This window comes from Drosophila suzukii, unplaced genomic scaffold, assembly GCF_043229965.1.
Source record: "Drosophila suzukii unplaced genomic scaffold, CBGP_Dsuzu_IsoJpt1.0 scf_6, whole genome shotgun sequence".
Taxonomy (NCBI): domain Eukaryota; kingdom Metazoa; phylum Arthropoda; class Insecta; order Diptera; family Drosophilidae; genus Drosophila; species Drosophila suzukii.
Genome location: NW_027255938.1, coordinates 1,274,991 through 1,298,623, shown reverse-complemented (window position 1 = coordinate 1,298,623; position 23,633 = coordinate 1,274,991). Strand labels below are relative to the sequence as shown.

At 39.6% G+C, this 23,633-nt stretch overlaps 2 protein-coding genes across 8 annotated transcripts in view; both read right to left on the bottom strand.

Annotated features, from left to right (window-relative positions):
• The window catches only part of LOC139355011 (RNA polymerase I-specific transcription initiation factor RRN3-like), a 107,529-nt gene that overhangs the window by 57,934 nt on the left and 25,962 nt on the right, over window positions 1–23,633 (bottom strand). For 4 of the 7 annotated variants that reach the window (XM_070999287.1, XM_070999288.1, XM_070999293.1 and 1 more), the window contains 2 exons: window positions 11,407–11,656; window positions 10,972–11,349 (listed from right to left, as the gene is read on the bottom strand). The exons of 1 other annotated variant lie outside the window; for it this stretch is intronic. In XM_070999287.1, the coding sequence (XP_070855388.1) occupies window positions 11,118–11,349; window positions 11,407–11,656 (482 nt within the window). In that variant the 3' untranslated portion in view covers window positions 10,972–11,117. Of the gene's footprint in view, window positions 1–10,971; window positions 11,350–11,406; window positions 11,657–14,095; window positions 14,185–23,633 lie in introns of those variants that run through there. 2 more of the 7 variants (XM_070999291.1, XM_070999292.1) reach the window with 1 other exon arrangement.
• Window positions 3,494–4,195, bottom strand: LOC139355013 (RNA polymerase I-specific transcription initiation factor RRN3-like). The gene is made up of 2 exons (XM_070999296.1): window positions 3,929–4,195; window positions 3,494–3,871 (listed from the first exon to the last, which is right to left on the bottom strand). Exons 1-2 carry the CDS (start codon window positions 4,135–4,137, stop codon window positions 3,640–3,642), a joined length of 441 nt encoding a protein of 146 aa, XP_070855397.1. The 5' UTR covers window positions 4,138–4,195; the 3' UTR covers window positions 3,494–3,639.

Genomic DNA, 23,633 nt, shown 5'->3' with positions numbered 1-23,633 from the left:
GTTGGGTGTGGTCATGTTGAGTACCTTTGGGTACGAACAAACTTATTTAATGCATTTTGTTGCCACTCCATGGGGAAAAATGTACAATAACACCAAATAGAATTGAGAATTGACTTTATTTCCATATAAACTCTGACTTTTCACTTTTTTTTAGCCAAGAACCAATTATAGAGTCAAATGGAAACAATTTATAAAATTGTGTTGTCGTGCCGACAATTTTACACATGCTTATTCTTTTGCGATGGGCGAATCGATCCCGTGATAGACTTAAATATATCGATAGCAGGACTCATAAGTTTGAGGTGGATTGGTGGTTTTATGAACCACCAATACATTTTGTTTGATTTCATGCATTTTTCGTCCTACGAATTATTTCAGCACCTTTCTAAGAATAACGCTTCTACTTTTTGTTTCAAACAATGGCTCGTGCAAGGCTCTAGCACATATTTTATGTGAAACGAAAGTTTGTCACGCCCACAAAGTGCAAAAGTTCACATTTTTGAAGACTTTTTTATTTACGCAAGCACGGTCCTGAAAGGGCCGCATCCCGAACTAGGGATGTCGGGTGGCAGAGAGCAAGGCGCAAATGGCTCAGCGACGGGCGCTTCTGCGCCTAAAACAGTGGTAAGGATAGCCAAGGCGATCGGGCCACCCGCTGGCGCAAATAAATACACATACGCGGAAAGGCGGACTGACGCCCAGACTCTGCGCTCTCATGCTAGGAGCAACATTGCCACCCCTTCGCCTGAATGGCTGAAAAAGGTAGAATGGGCAAGGAAGGTGCTTCCTAACTACGGGCAGGATACCCAGAAATAAGTGGAAGGCAGTGGAGTCCCAGCTTTCCCTCATTTCCGAGAAATGACAGGTTCATCGCCCTGCTGCATGGAAGCGGGCTGGTACCAGGGCAGTGTCAAAGTGGTGGCCTGTGATAGTCAGCGGTCTGCTGACTTATAAAAGCAGGCGACGAGCAAGCTCGGCGAGGTCTACGAAGGGCCGAACATTGTAGGCCCCCGATCTTGGATTTGGCTCCCAGCGGCGATTAAGGCGCTCTACATGCTGCAGGAACGCAACCCGCACCTCCCATGAAGGACTGGAAAGTCGTCAAAGTGGAGGAGCATGAAGGGAATGTTAACCAGGCGGTGTTGGTCGTAAATAAGAAGTCGGTTGCTCCAATCGAGGCTGCTCGAAGAGTGCTGAACTTCGGTTTTAGTGCCATACACATCAATATATACAAGGGCGACTCCAACGCCGCTGTAAGCTTTGCTGGGAACCCAGCCGAACAGGTGCTTGCTGAGGAGTTGGAGGCACCTGGTGGGCCGATTCCTCGCTGAGCAGAGGACGCTTCCTTCTGCCTGTTACATACTTTCCGACGAATCTAGTATATCCTTTTACTCTTTTTCTTTCGCTTGACTCTGACAGGCCCGCCGGGCAATTCGTCAGCGTGTGTGGTCTTGACTTAGCCGTGTGGTGCCTTCCGGACCTCAGCCACTTGTGTCTCAATTCGGAGATTCCTGGTGTCCCAATCCCGAACGTCTCGACGTGGCGATGCTTCCGACCATCTGTTGCTGCTGTTGCTAAGATTTGTGGGGAGCTATTCAACTCCTCACATTAATAATAACAAAATCTCTCGGGTTTTAGCGTTATGGGCTATTCAGTGAGCGTGGCTCCGCGCTGAAACAAACTTGCGCTGCGAAGAAAGAACCTATACGCCAAGTCCCAACATTTTACGGACAAACGGACATAGCTAGATCGACTCGGCCAGTGATGTTGATCAAGAAAATCTATACTTTATGGGGTCGGATTCGCTTCCTTCTACCTGTTACATACTTTCCAACGAATCTAGTATACCCTTTTACTCTACGAGTAACGGGCATAATAAAAGGGCACTGAAAACGGGAACGAAAATAAAAAACAGTATTTTAATCTATCTGTAGTTTTTATATGAGCTAAGACCATTTAAAAATACTAAAAAAAACAAGAAAGGAAGCTAACTTCGGCAAGCCAAAGTTTACATTCCCATATACAAACTACAAACTACAAAAACTATTTTTTAAGTTGAGATAGAAAGCGAGTTCATTTCTCATTATAAAAACCGGTTTCCGATACTATTAAAAAATTAATTTTTTCGATTGTAATCTCACATTTGAAAGTACCCATTTCTTTGCACTGTTGACCTTAGATGTAAAGTAGACTTTTATTTAAAATGACTATTAAGGTAAGCCGCTAACATTGACCAATTTAACCGAACTTTAGCTGTTGTAAAAGAAAACAAGGAAGAACGCTATAGTCGAGTACCTCGACTATCAGATACCCGTTACTCAAAGGGAAATGGAGATATGCAAGCAGCAAAGCGAAATTAAAATGCGCCACCTACCGGCGGTAGACAGAATTAAGCGTTATGAGCGTTAGAGTGGGCGTGGCAAATTTATTTTTGGATCAATCGATAGGTAGTGACGACACCAATACATTTCAGTTAAAATTTTTCATCTAGCATCCAAATTGTGGGCGTCACAGGTTTTCGCGGTTTGTGGGCGTTTAAGTGGGCGTGGCAAACTTTTTTTTAGGTCAATCGATAGGTATTGATGAGAACAATACATTTCAGTTAAAATTTTCTATCTAGCATCAAAACTGTAGGAGTTTCGGTTTTGGGCGGCTTGTGGGCGTTAGAGTGGGCGTGGCAGTCTACTGAAACAAACTTGCGCTGCGTAAGAAGCTCAGGAATCTGTACGCCAAATCTCAATAGCCTAACTCTCATAGTTTCCGAGATCTCAGCGTTCATCCGGACAGACAGACGGACAGACGGTCAGACGGACAGACGGACAGACGGACAGACAGACATGGCTAGATGGACTCGGCTAGTGATCCTGATCAAGAATATATATACTTTATGGGGTCGGAAACGCTTCCTTCTGCCTGTTACATACTTTCCGACGAATCTAGTATACCCTTTTACTCTACGAGTAACGGGTATAAACATCGCTAAAAAAAATGATAGAAATGTGAAGTAAACTCTAAGCATTTTTGGTTTCTATAACAACTTTAAGATATATTCTTCTGATTTATTTCAAATTTGTAATATTGTTTTCATATCATATTAAAACGGTACTTTCAAAGTTGTATGCAATTATCTCTGAAAGCAGCCAAGTTGATCTGATCACTTCTATGAATGTTTTATGATAAATTGTAAGATCCGTCGTGATTAAACACAACGACTTTGCCGAGTTGTAGCTCACAATATACTCAATGTATGCTATTCATTTACTCGGGAAAATTAAAGGGTGACATTATAGTTGTAAGCTTAAACATACATTATCTTAATTGGTCAGGCGCATCTCAAGATAAAAAAAATGTCTTTAAAAAAAATTAATCCATTTAAAAATTGTAGGTCTTCTTTTTTGCGATCTTGGTGTCCAACTCAACCAGGAACTACCATCATTCTTCTTGGGGCATTCGGGCTGTAATCTACTGTTATCAAAACAGAAACTAAGTTAAGTTTTTCGAATAATTTGCAAACGTTTCTTATATTTTCACAATCAAGATTAGAATTACATTTTTTTGATATAAAAAATTTAATTTATATTGTATATGGTAAATCGAAATTTTGTATATAATGAATGGCGGTTCATTAATAAGTATGACTTATAAGTTAAGTCCGGGGAAAGATCCGAAATGAAATTGTTCGTCAGACTCTTGGCATTTAGGAAGTTCCAAGTGCTTTTGCCTTTTGTCGGCTATAATAAAATCGTCTTCCTCTATTATTTCAGAGTCAACACGTTTTCTAGAAAGGGGCTCGTTGGTAGAGCCATCCATATAGTCATCCTTATCATTGCACTGGTAAACCATGTAATTGTTCTTAATATACTTGTTTGATCTTAAAATACAAAAGATCCATTATATTTAGACATGGTAATATTTCATGGATACTCACAGCTTTAGCAAATAAGGATCAAATGGGAAAAACGATTCCAGCGTCTCCTCGGGCATACATTTGTCGTGGCCGTATACTGTGGCTAGTTTTCGCCGAGCGTTGCGCTCCAAAACAGTATGGCAGTAGGCAAGCTGGTAAGTTCTCGTAACACCAGCAAATGCTGTAGCCACTGGGGCTAGACAATATCGCAGAGGATTTAAATGACACATAGCGAGGCGAGATAGTTGAAGGGACTGAAGGAAGAGCAAATCTAAAAAAGATTTGAAAAAATTACAGTCAAAAAATTTACCCACTAAATCTTAAGCTGTAAAAAAAAGCTTAAAACAATCTTTGAAAAATCACTAAAAACCAATTTGGTCATCTTTCATCTGAGAAAAATCTTTGTTTCACAACACTGATGGAAAAATAAGTTGACAAATGAGAGTTCCAACAAGAACTATCGCATAATCCCTGAACAACCAGAAAAACTCAGACTGGCAATTATAATTATTAGAAATGTAATTTCTAAAACTCAAGGCTAGCTGCCTGTGCCAACAAATGTATAACGACTTTCTAGGTTGCAAACCTGTGCATTAAGAAAAAACGCCATTTAATTAAAATTGTATTTTTGAGCGATTTTCTTGAGTGTATTGTCTGAAAAATGTTGCCGCGCTCAACGCCAACAAACCGCCAAAATCGTTTATATTCCACATTTTTTACAAGACGCGTACGAACATGTCATTGAGAAAGAACTTCTTCTATACACAATTTCGATAAAAAAAAAAGAATACAATGCATTGCAATGGTGGGAGAAATGAATGGAATGCGAATTGAGTTTCACAAAATAACAAATCAATTTTCTTTTTTGTTTATCATAATAAAAAAACATTTTTTTTAATTTTCAACCAGCAGTGCGTCTTTCGCTTGACTCTGACAGGCCCGCCGTGCAATTCGCCAGCGTGTGTGGTCTTGACTTAGCCGTGTGGTGCCTTCCACAGCCACTTGTGTCTCAATTCGGAGATTCCTGGTGTCCCAATCCCGAACGTCTCGACGTGGCGATGCTTCCGGCCATCTGTTGCTGCTGTTGCTAAGATTTGTGGGGAGTTATTCAACTCCTCACATTAATAATAACAAAATCTCTCGGGTTTTAGCGTTATGGGCTATTCAGTGAGCGTGGCTCCGCGCTGAAACAAACTTGCGCTGCGAAGAAAGAACCTATACGCCAAGTCCCAACATTTTACGGACAAACGGACATGGCTAGATCGACTCGGCCAGTGATGTTGATCAAGAAAATCTATACTTTATGGGGTCGGATTCGCTTCCTTCTACCTGTTACATACTTTCCAACGAATCTAGTATACCCTTTTACTCTACGAGTAACGGGCATAATAAAAGGGCACTGAAAACGGGAACGAAAATAAAAAACAGTATTTTAATCTATCTGTAGTTTTTATATGAGCTAAGACCATTTAAAAATACTAAACAAAACAAGAAAGGAAGCTAGCTTCGGCAAGCCAAAGTTTACATTCCCATATAGGTTGTTCCTTTGCGTTATCGGGAAATTTTCTGGTCAGGCCATTTTTTAATAGTTGTTAAAACAAAAGTGTGTTTTTTGGAATACTTTAACCAATATTCAATGTTATGCTTAAGAAATTTTAAGAGAAGCAGCTGTTGTATCAGCTGTTAAAAGATTCATTCTCAGGCTCTCAAAAATCGACGTAAGGCTAAAACTTTAAAATTTCAAAAAGTGAGAATTTTAAAGCATTTAAAGTGGAGTGAAGTGCCAATGAATTTAAAGGATGATGGTCTGCACTAAGTGTTTATACAAACATTGAAATCGTGTTGTTCTTTTAATCGAGAGTTAAAGTGAGCGGTCTAACACGAATGTTTTTTAAAAAACTATTTTTTAAGTTGAGATAAAAACCGAGTTCATTTCTCATTATAAAAACCGGTTTCCGATACTATTAAAAAACAAGGGAGAACGCTATAGTCGAGTACCTCGACTATCAGATACCCGTTACTCAGCTAAATGGAGATATGCAAGCAGCAAAGCGAGATTAAAATGCGCCACCTACCGGCGGTATACAGATTTAACCGTTATGGGCGTTAGAGTGGGCGTGGCAAATTTTTTTTTTGGATCAATCGATAGGTATTGACGAGACCAATACATTTCAGTTAAAATTTTTTATCTAACATGAAAATTGTGGGCGTCACAGGGTTTTGCGGTTTGTGGGCGTTAAAGTGGGCGTGGCAAACTTTTTTTTGGGTCAATCGATAGGTATTGATGAGAACATTACATTTCAGTTAAAATTTTCTATCTAGCATCAAAACTGTAGGAGCCACAGTTTTGGGCGGTTTGTGGGCGTTAGAGTGGGCGTGGCAGTCTACTGAAACAAACTTGCGCTGCGTAGGAAGCTCAGGAATCTGCGCGCCAAATCTCAATAGCCTAGCTCCCATAGTTTCCGAGATCTCAGCGTTCATCCGGACAGACGGACATGGCTAGATCGACTCGGCTAGTGATCCTGATCAAGAATATATATACTTTATGGGGTCGGAAACGCTTCTTTCTGCCTGTTACATACTTTCCGACGAATCTAGTATACCCTTTTACTCTACGAGTAACGGGTATAATTAATTTTTTCGATTGTAATCTCAAATTTGAAAGTACCCATTTCTTTGCACTGTTGGCCTTAGATGTAAAGTAGACTTTTCTTTAAAATGACTATTAAGGTAAGCCGAAAACACCTAGCGCTAACATAGCGAGGCGAGATAGTTGAAGGGACTGAAGGAAGAGCAAATCTAAAAAAGATTTGAAAAAATTACAGTCAAAAAATGTACCCACTAAATCTTAAGCTGTAAAAAAAAGCTTAAAACAATCTTTGAAAAATCGCTAAAAACCAATTTGGTCATCTTTCATCTGAGAAAAATCTTTGTTTCACAACGCTGATGGAAAAATAAGTTGACAAATGAGAGTTCCAACAAGAACTATCGCATAATCCCTGAACAACCAGAAAAACTCAGACTGGCAATTATAATTATTAGAAATGTAATTTCTAAAACTCAAGGCTAGCTGCCTGTGCCAACAAATGTATTGCGACTTTCTAGGTTGCAAACCTGTGCATTAAGAAAAAACGCCATTTAATTAAAATTGTATTTTTGGGCGATTTTCTTTGAGTGTATTGTCTGAAAAATGTTGCCGCGCTCAACGCCAACAAACCGCCAAAATCGTATTTATTCCACATTTTTTACAAGACGCGTACGAACATGTCATTGAGGAAGAACTTCTATACACAATTTCGATAAAAAAAAGAATACAATGCATTGCAATGGTGGGAGAAATGAATGGAAAGCGAATTGAGTTTCACAAAATATCAAATCAATTTTCTTTTTTGTTTATCATAATAAAAAAAAAAAAAATTTTTTAATTTTCAACCAGCAGTGCGTCGACGGAAAAGGCATTCTCACACGCTCGACAGCTTTTTTCGGGAAAGGGGTCCGCAATTTTATTTTTTGGTCTTTAAAAATTTTTTTGATAATTATAATTTAATACTTGGACCAATATGCCTTTGCTCATTCATTAGAGCTACAGGACAAATGGAGTAAAATATAAGAACTTATTTAATGCATTTTGTTGCCACTCCATGGGAAAAATGTACAATAAAACCAAATAGAATTGAGAATTGACTTTATTTCCATATAAACTCTGACTTTTCACTTTTTTTTAGCCAAGAACCAATTATAGAGTCAAATGGAAACAATTTATAAAATTGTGTTGTCGTGCTGACAATTTTACACATGCTTATTCTTTTGCGATGGGCGAATCGATCCCGTGATAGACTTAAATATATCGATAGCAGGACTCATAAGTTTGAGGTGGATTGGTGGTTTTATGAACCACCAATACATTTTGTTTGATTTCATGCATTTTTCTTCCTACGAATTATTTCAGCACCTTTCTAAGAATAACGCTTCTACTTTTTGTTTCAAACAATGGCTCGTGCAAGGCTCTAGCACATATTTTATGTGAAACGAAAGTTTGTCACGCCCACAAAGTGCAAAAGTTCACATTTTTGAAGACTTTTTTATTTACGCAAGCACGGTCCTGAAAGGGCCGCATCCCGAACTAGGGATGTCGGGTGGCAGAGAGCAAGGCGCAAATGGCTCAGCGACGGGCGCTTCTGCGCCTAAAACAGTGGTAAGGATAGCCAAGGCGATCGGGCCACCCGCTGGCGCAAATAAATACACATACGCGGAAAGGCGGACTGACGCCCAGACTCTGCGCTCTCATGCTAGGAGCAACATTGCCACCCCTTCGCCTGAATGGCTGAAAAAGGTAGAATGGGCAAGGAAGGTGCTTCCTAACTACGGGCAGGATACCCAGAAATAAGTGGAAGGCAGTGGAGTCCCAGCTTTCCCTCATTTCCGAGAAATGACAGGTTCATCGCCCTGCTGCATGGAAGCGGGCTGGTACCAGGGCAGTGTCAAAGTGGTGGCCTGTGATAGTCAGCGGTCTGCTGACTTATAAAAGCAGGCGACGAGCAAGCTCGGCGAGGTCTACGAAGGGCCGAACATTGTAGGCCCCCGATCTTGGATTTGGCTCCCAGCGGCGATTAAGGCGCTCTACATGCTGCAGGAACGCAACCCGCACCTCCCATGAAGGACTGGAAAGTCGTCAAAGTGGAGGAGCATGAAGGGAATGTTAACCAGGCGGTGTTGGTCGTAAATAAGAAGTCGGTTGCTCCAATCGAGGCTGCTCGAAGAGTGCTGAACTTCGGTTTTAGTGCCATACACATCAATATATACAAGGGCGACTCCAACGCCGCTGTAAGCTTTGCTGGGAACCCAGCCGAACAGGTGCTTGCTGAGGAGTTGGAGGCACCTGGTGGGCCGATTCCTCGCTGAGCAGAGGACGCTTCCTTCTGCCTGTTACATACTTTCCGACGAATCTAGTATATCCTTTTACTCTTTTTCTTTCGCTTGACTCTGACAGGCCCGCCGGGCAATTCGTCAGCGTGTGTGGTCTTGACTTAGCCGTGTGGTGCCTTCCGGACCTCAGCCACTTGTGTCTCAATTCGGAGATTCCTGGTGTCCCAATCCCGAACGTCTCGACGTGGCGATGCTTCCGACCATCTGTTGCTGCTGTTGCTAAGATTTGTGGGGAGCTATTCAACTCCTCACATTAATAATAACAAAATCTCTCGGGTTTTAGCGTTATGGGCTATTCAGTGAGCGTGGCTCCGCGCTGAAACAAACTTGCGCTGCGAAGAAAGAACCTATACGCCAAGTCCCAACATTTTACGGACAAACGGACATAGCTAGATCGACTCGGCCAGTGATGTTGATCAAGAAAATCTATACTTTATGGGGTCGGATTCGCTTCCTTCTACCTGTTACATACTTTCCAACGAATCTAGTATACCCTTTTACTCTACGAGTAACGGGCATAATAAAAGGGCACTGAAAACGGGAACGAAAATAAAAAACAGTATTTTAATCTATCTGTAGTTTTTATATGAGCTAAGACCATTTAAAAATACTAAAAAAAACAAGAAAGGAAGCTAACTTCGGCAAGCCAAAGTTTACATTCCCATATACAAACTACAAACTACAAAAACTATTTTTTAAGTTGAGATAGAAAGCGAGTTCATTTCTCATTATAAAAACCGGTTTCCGATACTATTAAAAAATTAATTTTTTCGATTGTAATCTCACATTTGAAAGTACCCATTTCTTTGCACTGTTGACCTTAGATGTAAAGTAGACTTTTATTTAAAATGACTATTAAGGTAAGCCGCTAACATTGACCAATTTAACCGAACTTTAGCTGTTGTAAAAGAAAACAAGGAAGAACGCTATAGTCGAGTACCTCGACTATCAGATACCCGTTACTCAAAGGGAAATGGAGATATGCAAGCAGCAAAGCGAAATTAAAATGCGCCACCTACCGGCGGTAGACAGAATTAAGCGTTATGAGCGTTAGAGTGGGCGTGGCAAATTTATTTTTGGATCAATCGATAGGTAGTGACGACACCAATACATTTCAGTTAAAATTTTTCATCTAGTATCCAAATTGTGGGCGTCACAGGTTTTCGCGGTTTGTGGGCGTTTAAGTGGGCGTGGCAAACTTTTTTTTAGGTCAATCGATAGGTATTGATGAGAACAATACATTTCAGTTAAAATTTTCTATCTAGCATCAAAACTGTAGGAGTTTCGGTTTTGGGCGGCTTGTGGGCGTTAGAGTGGGCGTGGCAGTCTACTGAAACAAACTTGCGCTGCGTAAGAAGCTCAGGAATCTGTACGCCAAATCTCAATAGCCTAACTCTCATAGTTTCCGAGATCTCAGCGTTCATCCGGACAGACAGACGGACAGACGGTCAGACGGACAGACGGACAGACGGACAGACAGACATGGCTAGATGGACTCGGCTAGTGATCCTGATCAAGAATATATATACTTTATGGGGTCGGAAACGCTTCCTTCTGCCTGTTACATACTTTCCGACGAATCTAGTATACCCTTTTACTCTACGAGTAACGGGTATAAACATCGCTAAAAAAAATGATAGAAATGTGAAGTAAACTCTAAGCATTTTTGGTTTCTATAACAACTTTAAGATATATTCTTCTGATTTATTTCAAATTTGTAATATTGTTTTCATATCATATTAAAACGGTACTTTCAAAGTTGTATGCAATTATCTCTGAAAGCAGCCAAGTTGATCTGATCACTTCTATGAATGTTTTATGATAAATTGTAAGATCCGTCGTGATTAAACACAACGACTTTGCCGAGTTGTAGCTCACAATATACTCAATGTATGCTATTCATTTACTCGGGAAAATTAAAGGGTGACATTATAGTTGTAAGCTTAAACATACATTATCTTAATTGGTCAGGCGCATCTCAAGATAAAAAAAATGTCTTTAAAAAAAATTAATCCATTTAAAAATTGTAGGTCTTCTTTTTTGCGATCTTGGTGTCCAACTCAACCAGGAACTACCATCATTCTTCTTGGGGCATTCGGGCTGTAATCTACTGTTATCAAAACAGAAACTAAGTTAAGTTTTTCGAATAATTTGCAAACGTTTCTTATATTTTCACAATCAAGATTAGAATTACATTTTTTTGATATAAAAAATTTAATTTATATTGTATATGGTAAATCGAAATTTTGTATATAATGAATGGCGGTTCATTAATAAGTATGACTTATAAGTTAAGTCCGGGGAAAGATCCGAAATGAAATTGTTCGTCAGACTCTTGGCATTTAGGAAGTTCCAAGTGCTTTTGCCTTTTGTCGGCTATAATAAAATCGTCTTCCTCTATTATTTCAGAGTCAACACGTTTTCTAGAAAGGGGCTCGTTGGTAGAGCCATCCATATAGTCATCCTTATCATTGCACTGGTAAACCATGTAATTGTTCTTAATATACTTGTTTGATCTTAAAATACAAAAGATCCATTATATTTAGACATGGTAATATTTCATGGATACTCACAGCTTTAGCAAATAAGGATCAAATGGGAAAAACGATTCCAGCGTCTCCTCGGGCATACATTTGTCGTGGCCGTATACTGTGGCTAGTTTTCGCCGAGCGTTGCGCTCCAAAACAGTATGGCAGTAGGCAAGCTGGTAAGTTCTCGTAACACCAGCAAATGCTGTAGCCACTGGGGCTAGACAATATCGCAGAGGATTTAAATGACACATAGCGAGGCGAGATAGTTGAAGGGACTGAAGGAAGAGCAAATCTAAAAAAGATTTGAAAAAATTACAGTCAAAAAATTTACCCACTAAATCTTAAGCTGTAAAAAAAAGCTTAAAACAATCTTTGAAAAATCACTAAAAACCAATTTGGTCATCTTTCATCTGAGAAAAATCTTTGTTTCACAACACTGATGGAAAAATAAGTTGACAAATGAGAGTTCCAACAAGAACTATCGCATAATCCCTGAACAACCAGAAAAACTCAGACTGGCAATTATAATTATTAGAAATGTAATTTCTAAAACTCAAGGCTAGCTGCCTGTGCCAACAAATGTATAACGACTTTCTAGGTTGCAAACCTGTGCATTAAGAAAAAACGCCATTTAATTAAAATTGTATTTTTGAGCGATTTTCTTGAGTGTATTGTCTGAAAAATGTTGCCGCGCTCAACGCCAACAAACCGCCAAAATCGTTTATATTCCACATTTTTTACAAGACGCGTACGAACATGTCATTGAGAAAGAACTTCTTCTATACACAATTTCGATAAAAAAAAAAGAATACAATGCATTGCAATGGTGGGAGAAATGAATGGAATGCGAATTGAGTTTCACAAAATAACAAATCAATTTTCTTTTTTGTTTATCATAATAAAAAAACATTTTTTTTAATTTTCAACCAGCAGTGCGTCTTTCGCTTGACTCTGACAGGCCCGCCGTGCAATTCGCCAGCGTGTGTGGTCTTGACTTAGCCGTGTGGTGCCTTCCACAGCCACTTGTGTCTCAATTCGGAGATTCCTGGTGTCCCAATCCCGAACGTCTCGACGTGGCGATGCTTCCGGCCATCTGTTGCTGCTGTTGCTAAGATTTGTGGGGAGTTATTCAACTCCTCACATTAATAATAACAAAATCTCTCGGGTTTTAGCGTTATGGGCTATTCAGTGAGCGTGGCTCCGCGCTGAAACAAACTTGCGCTGCGAAGAAAGAACCTATACGCCAAGTCCCAACATTTTACGGACAAACGGACATGGCTAGATCGACTCGGCCAGTGATGTTGATCAAGAAAATCTATACTTTATGGGGTCGGATTCGCTTCCTTCTACCTGTTACATACTTTCCAACGAATCTAGTATACCCTTTTACTCTACGAGTAACGGGCATAATAAAAGGGCACTGAAAACGGGAACGAAAATAAAAAACAGTATTTTAATCTATCTGTAGTTTTTATATGAGCTAAGACCATTTAAAAATACTAAACAAAACAAGAAAGGAAGCTAGCTTCGGCAAGCCAAAGTTTACATTCCCATATAGGTTGTTCCTTTGCGTTATCGGGAAATTTTCTGGTCAGGCCATTTTTTAATAGTTGTTAAAACAAAAGTGTGTTTTTTGGAATACTTTAACCAATATTCAATGTTATGCTTAAGAAATTTTAAGAGAAGCAGCTGTTGTATCAGCTGTTAAAAGATTCATTCTCAGGCTCTCAAAAATCGACGTAAGGCTAAAACTTTAAAATTTCAAAAAGTGAGAATTTTAAAGCATTTAAAGTGGAGTGAAGTGCCAATGAATTTAAAGGATGATGGTCTGCACTAAGTGTTTATACAAACATTGAAATCGTGTTGTTCTTTTAATCGAGAGTTAAAGTGAGCGGTCTAACACGAATGTTTTTTAAAAAACTATTTTTTAAGTTGAGATAAAAACCGAGTTCATTTCTCATTATAAAAACCGGTTTCCGATACTATTAAAAAACAAGGGAGAACGCTATAGTCGAGTACCTCGACTATCAGATACCCGTTACTCAGCTAAATGGAGATATGCAAGCAGCAAAGCGAGATTAAAATGCGCCACCTACCGGCGGTATACAGATTTAACCGTTATGGGCGTTAGAGTGGGCGTGGCAAATTTTTTTTTTGGATCAATCGATAGGTATTGACGAGACCAATACATTTCAGTTAAAATTTTTTATCTAACATGAAAATTGTGGGCGTCACAGGGTTTTGCGGTTTGTGGGCGTTAAAGTGGGCGTGGCAAACTTTTTTTTGGGTCAATCGATAGGTATTGATGAGAACATTACATTTCAGTTAAAATTTTCTATCTAGCATCAAAACTGTAGGAGCCACAGTTTTGGGCGGTTTGTGGGCGTTAGAGTGGGCGTGGCAGTCTACTGAAACAAACTTGCGCTGCGTAGGAAGCTCAGGAATCTGCGCGCCAAATCTCAATAGCCTAGCTCCCATAGTTTCCGAGATCTCAGCGTTCATCCGGACAGACGGACATGGCTAGATCGACTCGGCTAGTGATCCTGATCAAGAATATATATACTTTATGGGGTCGGAAACGCTTCTTTCTGCCTGTTACATACTTTCCGACGAATCTAGTATACCCTTTTACTCTACGAGTAACGGGTATAATTAATTTTTTCGATTGTAATCTCAAATTTGAAAGTACCCATTTCTTTGCACTGTTGGCCTTAGATGTAAAGTAGACTTTTCTTTAAAATGACTATTAAGGTAAGCCGAAAACACCTAGCGCTAACATAGCGAGGCGAGATAGTTGAAGGGACTGAAGGAAGAGCAAATCTAAAAAAGATTTGAAAAAATTACAGTCAAAAAATGTACCCACTAAATCTTAAGCTGTAAAAAAAAGCTTAAAACAATCTTTGAAAAATCGCTAAAAACCAATTTGGTCATCTTTCATCTGAGAAAAATCTTTGTTTCACAACGCTGATGGAAAAATAAGTTGACAAATGAGAGTTCCAACAAGAACTATCGCATAATCCCTGAACAACCAGAAAAACTCAGACTGGCAATTATAATTATTAGAAATGTAATTTCTAAAACTCAAGGCTAGCTGCCTGTGCCAACAAATGTATTGCGACTTTCTAGGTTGCAAACCTGTGCATTAAGAAAAAACGCCATTTAATTAAAATTGTATTTTTGGGCGATTTTCTTTGAGTGTATTGTCTGAAAAATGTTGCCGCGCTCAACGCCAACAAACCGCCAAAATCGTATTTATTCCACATTTTTTACAAGACGCGTACGAACATGTCATTGAGGAAGAACTTCTATACACAATTTCGATAAAAAAAAGAATACAATGCATTGCAATGGTGGGAGAAATGAATGGAAAGCGAATTGAGTTTCACAAAATATCAAATCAATTTTCTTTTTTGTTTATCATAATAAAAAAAAAAAAAATTTTTTAATTTTCAACCAGCAGTGCGTCGACGGAAAAGGCATTCTCACACGCTCGACAGCTTTTTTCGGGAAAGGGGTCCGCAATTTTATTTTTTGGTCTTTAAAAATTTTTTTGATAATTATAATTTAATACTTGGACCAATATGCCTTTGCTCATTCATTAGAGCTACAGGACAAATGGAGTAAAATATAAGAACTTATTTAATGCATTTTGTTGCCACTCCATGGGAAAAATGTACAATAAAACCAAATAGAATTGAGAATTGACTTTATTTCCATATAAACTCTGACTTTTCACTTTTTTTTAGCCAAGAACCAATTATAGAGTCAAATGGAAACAATTTATAAAATTGTGTTGTCGTGCTGACAATTTTACACATGCTTATTCTTTTGCGATGGGCGAATCGATCCCGTGATAGACTTAAATATATCGATAGCAGGACTCATAAGTTTGAGGTGGATTGGTGGTTTTATGAACCACCAATACATTTTGTTTGATTTCATGCATTTTTCTTCCTACGAATTATTTCAGCACCTTTCTAAGAATAACGCTTCTACTTTTTGTTTCAAACAATGGCTCGTGCAAGGCTCTAGCACATATTTTATGTGAAACGAAAGTTTGTCACGCCCACAAAGTGCAAAAGTTCACATTTTTGAAGACTTTTTTATTTACGCAAGCACGGTCCTGAAAGGGCCGCATCCCGAACTAGGGATGTCGGGTGGCAGAGAGCAAGGCGCAAATGGCTCCGCGACGGGCGCTTCTGCGCCTAAAACAGTGGTAAGGATAGCCAAGGCGATCGGGCCACCCGCTGGCGCAAATAAATACACATACGCGGAAAGGCGGACTGACGCCCAGACTCTGCGCTCTCATGCTAGGAGCAACATTGCCACCCCTTCGCCTGAATGGCTGAAAAAGGTAGAATGGGCAAGGAAGGTGCTTCCTAACTACGGGCAGGATACCCAGAAATAAGTGGAAGGCAGTGGGGTCCCAGCTTTCCCTCATTTCCGAGAAATGACAGGTTCATCGCCCTGCTGCATGGAAGCGGGCTGGTACCAGGGCAGTGTCAAAGTGGTGGCCTGTGATAGTCAGCGGTCTGCTGACCTATAAAAGCAGGCGACGAGCAAGCTCGGCGAGGTCTACGAAGGGCCGAACATTGTAGGCCCCCGATCTTGGATTTGGCTCCCAGCGGCGATTAAGGCGCTCTACATGCTGCAGGAACGCAACCCGCACCTCCCATGAAGGACTGGAAAGTCGTCAAAGTGGAGGAGCATGAAGGGAATGTTAACCAGGCGGTGTTGGTCGTAAATAAGGAGTCGGTTGCTCCAATCGAGGCTGCTCGAGGAGTGCTGAACTTCGGTTTTAGTGCCATACACATCAATATATACAAGGGCGACTCCAACGCCGCTGTAAGCTATGCCGGCAGCCCAGCCGAACAGGTGCTTGCTGAGGAGTTGGAGGCACCTGGTGGGCCGATTCCTCGCTGAGCAGAGATGCGAGCGCTTGGACCGGCAATCGAGGACGTGGACCTGAGTGATACAGAGGAGGCCGATGTCACTGCGGTGGAGGTTGCAGCTGTAGATGTCAATAAGACTTCTGCAAATCAACATACACCACAGTAAAGTAGCGTCTGCTGCACTATTGCTTCCCCTGACCAAAGGTGGAGCCGAACTGGTCATGGTACAGGAATCTTGGGTAGTAGGAGGCAAGGTTGCTGGACTAGTAACAAAGGAATACAAGCTTATGCTTGACCACAAAGAAGGTAAAATTCGAACCTGAATATTAGCCAGAAGGCATCTTAGTATATTTCTGTTTCGCAATTACAGCAACGGAGACAACACCGCAGTAAGCCTGAAGCTGCAAAGTGGCTTTATACGGGTCCTATTGGCCTACTTGAAAAGGAAAACCCCCCAGATGCGCTGGTCAGAGGACTGGCAGAGGAATGCGAAAAGCTCAAGAAAGGATTAATAATACACACCCAGTGGGGTTGCCCAAAAAATAACGATAGAGGTGAGTCTTTATTTGATTTTATTCTAAATTCGATCCTATTTTAATGCAACAGGAGCAATGTCCGTACCTTTAACCAAAACCTGCCAAACGATCATAGATTTAATGTTGGTATCAGATTCACTTGTAAACGCAGTCAAAAACTGGGCAGTCTCTGACGAGCACTCCATTTCGGACCATAGATTCATAGAAACCGTATTGTCCCTTGATTCGCCCTTGCCGGTCAGCTTCGCTAACCCTAGACGACGACTGGCACACGTATATAGAAGTTCTGACGAATATCCTCCCCATGGAACTATCAGAAAGCACCACAGGAGCTGGACAGAACAGTAAATAAATTCACAGAAGCATGAAACACTGCCTTCAAAGTTGCATGCCCCACAGGGAAACCAAGGGGAAGGAAAAAACCCCCCGACTGATGCCGCAAGGCTCAGGAAAATACTCTCTAAGACAGCCGCGCCTTTGGGCAGTCTATAGAAGGCAAATGGATCATGGTCAGACTCCAGTAGAGTCCTTGGACCTGCTCCTAGACGCTCACTTTTCAGGAAGCCAACAAACAGGTCACCCGCCAGAAAAGGAATCAAATTAGATGTCCGCCTATCAGACCACAACATGTAATGGTCCATTCAGAGTTTTGAACCATACAAACCGCCGGGACCGGACGGGATAAGACCGGCACACATCCAACAAGCAGGACAATTAGCAATACACTGGTTGAAAAAAATCTTCCGCTCCATCCTGGCGGTAGGAGAACTACCAAAAGCATAGCAGGGAGGGACTCCCAAGGCAGGGAAGGCCACTCACACCACAGCAAAGGATTTTAGTCCAATAAGCCTAACATCATTCCTGCTTAAGAGCCTTGAAAGAATGATAAGCCTACACATAAGGGCCACTATCGACCCGACACAAATATCAGAGGCACAACACGCAAGGGTAAGTCAACCGAATCGGCGCTACACTTGGTGGTAAGCAGCATCGAGAAGTCACTCAGCATCAAGGAATACACACTGATCGCCTTCCTGGACATAGAGGGAGCCTTCAATAACGTGCTTCCCATTACTATAACAGAATCTCTCACAGAGCTAGGGATTGAGCCGCCAATGGTGCTGATAAGCAGAATGGTCACAGCCACACTAGGGACCTCAACCCAGACTAGACTAGTGAACAGAGGCACCCCGCAAGGAGGTGTACTATCACCCCTCCTGTGGAATATCGCAGTAAATAAACTACTGCGGGTACTGGAAGGAGGAGGTTGTAAGGTAGTGGCATACGCAGACGACGTCGCCATCATCTTTAATGGAAAATATCCACAAACACTTTGCGATCTTATGACCGCTAAACTAAAAATACTATCAGAATGAACGATAGAGAACCGACTTGGGGTAAGTCCCTCAAAAGCGGAACTTGATCTTTTTACAAATAGGTACAAAATTCCACAACTCAACCTACTTATTCTAAACAATTGTAATCTCTCTTTTAGCGATCACGCCAGATAATTGGGATTAGTATTAGATAAGCGCCTCAAATGGGGCTTAAATAACCAAGAGAGAAACAAGAAAGCGACAATTGCACTTTACTCCTGTAAAAAAGCCATTGGGGTAAGATGGGACATGTCCCCTAGAATAGTCAACTGGATATACACAGCGGTAGTCAAGCCAATCCCATTATACGAAGTGGCTCTGTTGTGTACCGCTCTACACAAACAATGCCTATTGACTCCCCTAAACAAAGAACAGCGAATGGCGGCTTTGTGTATTAGTAGAGCCCTTCGAAGTCTGAACTTAGCAGGCATGGAAAGAGCCAAATCGACAGCTATCCGACTGAGGGATACCGGGCAGTGGAAATCCCAATTTTATGGTCACGCTAAAATTCTCAAGCGTGATAAATCGACTCTGAAGAAAACGGATCTATGCAAATCTCTGGAATACAGTCACACATCCTTTTAGGCCCTGGTTATATATTGTATATTGTTGAACGTTGAATGCACTAAGAGCAGTACAAACAAGTGGCCCAAACGACACCAAGCACGTGCTTGTTACGCGCGGTCCCATTTTTATTTCGGGCGAATACGGTTCGCGAGGAAGGTACATAGAACAAATAAAGACAGGACTAAAATTACATGGACATCGTGGCAAGTTGATAGGATAGTAGTTTCGCATTAGTCTAACAGGAACATTGAAAGTTAGGTGGCTTACCAAACCTACAGAATCAATATCGCCTCTGACAAGATTGTTCATAAAAATAGTACCAAGGATAGTTCTACGGTTTACTAGAATAGGCAAATTAATTAATAGCAATCTACTCGAGTAAGAAGGCAACCTGACGTTTTGATCCCAGTTCAAACCACGTAAGGCAAAAAGAAGAAATTGTTTCTGTACGGACTCTATACGGTCAATGTGCACTTGATACAGAGGACTCCGAACGGAAGAGGAAATTAGGACGGACAAGGGAGGTAAATAATAATTTGGTAGTGTATAGGTCATCAAATTTTTTAGATTAACGCTTTATAAACCCAAGAACACTCATAGCTTTATTTACAGTAGAGGTTATGTGGGAGTCAAACTTAAGTTTAGGATCTAGGAGAACACCTAAATCGTTTACTGGGTATATTCGGTCCAGGGACATGTTCTGAAGAGAATAACCCAATATTATTATATGATAAACAAAGCTTAACATCATCAGCATACATTAATACACGAGAGTGAGTTACGATAGAGGGAAGATCATTTATAAACAGAGTAAACAGCAAAGGACCTAAATGACTGCCCTGAGGCACTCCAGATGTCGCGTTGATCATCTTGGAAACAGCGTTTTTGAATAAAACTTTCTGAGATCTACCATTCAAACAACTTGAAATCCAAGTTAACAGATTATTCGTAGACCCGAGCTGATCTAATTTGAATAAAAGAAGAGAGTGGTTTACAGAGTCAATGGCTTTACTAAAATCTTTATATATAACGTCTGTCTGCCATTTTTTGTTAAATCCATCTGTTACAAAAGATGTCAATTCGAGCAGGTTAGTGGTGGTCGATCTACGCTTAACAAAACCATGTTGACACGGCGATATTAAAGAGGAGCACAAATGTTGCAACTAAGAGGTAATATGGCGTGCAAATGTTTTATGAATTGCAGACAATTTGGTGATTCCTTTATAGTTCGTGCATATTTCTGAGCTTCTTACGCAACGCAAGTTTGTTTCAGCAAAGTGCCACGCCCACTCTAACGCCCACAAACCGCCCAAAACTGTGGCTCTTACAGTTTTGTTGCTAGAATAAAAATTTTGACTGAAATGTATTGTTCTCATCAGTACCTATCGATTGACCCAAAAAAAAGTTTGCCAGTTCGATTGACCCAAAAAAAAGTTTAACGCCCACAAACCGCCCAAGCCTGTGACGCCCACAATTTTCATGCTAGATAAAAAATTTTAACTGAAATGTATTGGTCTCGTCAATACCTATCGATTGATCCAAAAAAAAAAATTGCCACGCCCACTCTAAAGCCCATAACGCTTAAGTCTGTCTACCGCCAGTATGTGACGCATTTTAATCTCGCTTTGCTGCTGGCATATCTCCATTTCCCTTTGGTCCCATTAGCTGACAGACAGACAGACGGGCATAGCTAGATCGACTCGGCTAGTGATCCTGATCAAGAATATATATACTTTATGGGGTCGGAAACGCTTCCTTCTGCCTGTTACATACTTTCCGACGAATCTAGTACACCCTTTTACTCTACGAGTAACGGGTATAAAAAATGATGCACCGTTAGCGTGAAAAGTTCGTAATAATCAACCATAATTAACATCTCGACAAAGGTGAATAACTCTATAAAAATCTAAAATAAAATAAATCTAAAATTTGAATAATTAAACACAATCCAAGTAAAGAACCAAAATTTCATCATCTTGAAATATTAATTGGAGCTGGTAAGTCTACTAAAGCATTATTAGCAATTTTAAATAAAGGGTGAAAAGTTTGTAAAGGCTTATTCATTAATTATGATATTATTCGAATAGGTCCTTTAAATAATTTAGTAATTTTTACTATTACAATAAAAGTGATCAATAAGTAATTTATTACTAAAATTGTAATAAAATTAGAAGGAAAATGATATAATTCATTTAATGATAAAGAATTTTCTGTAAAATATGAACTTAGTTTAATAATAGATTCTATTTCGTTTTTTATTAAAAATAATGGGATAGTCGTTTTGTCAGTAATAAAAGATAAAATTAATATAATAAATAAAATTAACACAGAAAATAAAGTAAGTTTAATAGATAAATTAAATATTTCATTTGAAGCTAATGATGTTACATAAATAAATAATACAAGTATACCTCCTAAAAAAAATTAAAAATAAAATATATGAGTATCAAAAACTTGTAGTTATTAAACCTGAAATTAAACAAACAAAAATTGTTTGAATTAATAAAGTTAAACCTAAAGCTAATGGGTGGATATTTAAAAAAATAATAGAAGTATTAATAATTAAAGAATATAATGCTAATTTAATAATTTCAAGAACTAGTTTGTTTAAAATATTAATTTTAGGGATTAATGAAAAAGAAATTTATTTTCCCTTGAAGTTTTAAAAGACAAAATCTTATTTTTAAATTACATGATCAATGTTTTTATTAAACTATTAAAACTAATGATTATAATTATACCCGTTACTCGTAGAGTAAAAGGGTATACTAGATTCGTCGGCAAGTAATATATTTTTGATCAGGATCACTAGCCGAGTCGATCTAGCCATGTCAGTCTGTCTGTCTGTCCGTCCGTCCGGATGAACGCTGAGATCTCGGAAACTATAAGAGCTAGGCTATTGAGATTTGGCATGCAGATTCCTGAGCCTCTTACGCAGCGCAAGTTTGTTTCAGCAATGTGCCATGCCCACTCTAACGCCCACAAGCCGCCCAAAAATGTGGCTCCTAAAGTTTTGTTGCTAGAATAAAAATTTTAACTGAAATGTATTGTCCTTATCAACACCTATCGATTAACCCCAATTTGCCACGCCCACTTTAACGCTCACAAGCTTCAAAAAATCGTAAATATGAACGCGAATATCTCAGAAACTATAGAAGATAGGGAATTGGGATTTTAGATTTAGATTCCGTATCCTTGTACGCAGTACAAGTTTGCAACGCGAAGATGCCACGCCCACAAAATCTATGGTTCCCACAATTTTTATGCTAGATACAAAATGTTAACTGAAATGTATGTCTTGTTAATATCTATCGATTGATCAAAAAAAAAGTTTTCCACGCTCACTCTAACGTCCACAAACCGCCTAAGCCCGTGGCGCCCACAATTTTCATGCTAGAAAAAAATGTTAATTGAAATGTCTCGTCAATACCTATCGATTGTTTGTTTGCTACGCCCACTCTAACGGCCATAACGCCTAAATCGGTCTACCGCCCACATAACCATATATTGAGATCGCGGGTAGGTGGCGCATTTCGATCTCGCTTTGCTGCTTGCATATCTCCGTTTCCCTTTGGTCCCTTTAGCTGAGTAACGGTTACCTGATAGTCGAGGTACTCGACTATAGCGTTCTTCCTTGTATAAATTTATAGTGGCCGGTGAAGATGATTGTCCCAGTTTACTTTAACAATTGTCTTCTTGTCCCATGAAACCTAAATTGTTATTCCCAAACTTTTCTAAATTAACATTTTCGTCCCTTTGTCATTTTGTGGCAGTCAAGTTGGTGTTTTACGATCCTGTTTTCACTTTGGTTTTGTTAAGCGGCTCAATGACTAGATTTCTATTCCAACTTTTTCTAAACACGACCTCATCTTTTTAAGATACATCTTTGAACTTGAGCCCGCAAAAGGAGATTATTCCACGTCATTGCTCGGCTCATTCATTAGAGGCTTAGAAGGAGACAATTATATATGACATTTAATGGGATTTGTTTGGATAAGATGGCATGGTTCCTTTAGCCTTTGAACGTTAACTTTAAACTTTATAACTCAAATAACTTAACTAATGTTTGAAGCTTTAAAAATTAACTTTAAAATAGGTATAAAGTGATCGGCAAATGAAGTGTGTTTTGCGTTAAAATCAGACACTTTAATACGACTTTAAAATATTTTGGTGCTGAAAGAAGCTTGTGAATGGTTTTATCATCTTCGGCAGAATTTCTTTAAAAAACCTCAGCGTTTTGTTTCTGAACGCTATCATATAGTTCTGTCTTTATTTATAAGTAGCAGCGTTAATTTTTGGTCGCAACGGACGCTAAAATAATACATTTGTTTTTATTCGTTTATAGCACTGAATTGGCCCATTCCCTATCCCATTTTTACTGCAACTCGAGTGAATAAGCAAAGTTACACTTTTTAGATACAGTTTTCATCATTGACCTTTCGGTCCAAGCGTTAAATAACAAAGAGATTTTTTATTACCAGAATTGTCTGCCTTGCTTGCACTTACATAAAATCATATATCCTGAGACTTTAGAAATATTAACTATTCTAGACTTAATAACGATTGCAGCCTCTGTGACAATATATTTTACTTAGCAGCAGTAGATAAACAACTGCAACTACTTAACATGCCTTTTTAATACACATGGACCCGTCGACGGCCTCGACTAACAAAAAAGCGCCACCTATCGTTCATTCCTATCGGCTGTTTTCGAGATTTCACTAACACGCCACATAACGTGAATCCTAGGTAGCGCTAGTGGAACTTCGTAAGCAGTCAATTTTTGGTGTGAACATATCTTCACCACTTCCGCACTCTATTGAGTTTCCTTATTACACTAATCTACATAAAAATATATCTTTTCACTAAAATGTGCATGCACTCGATTTATAAATTTT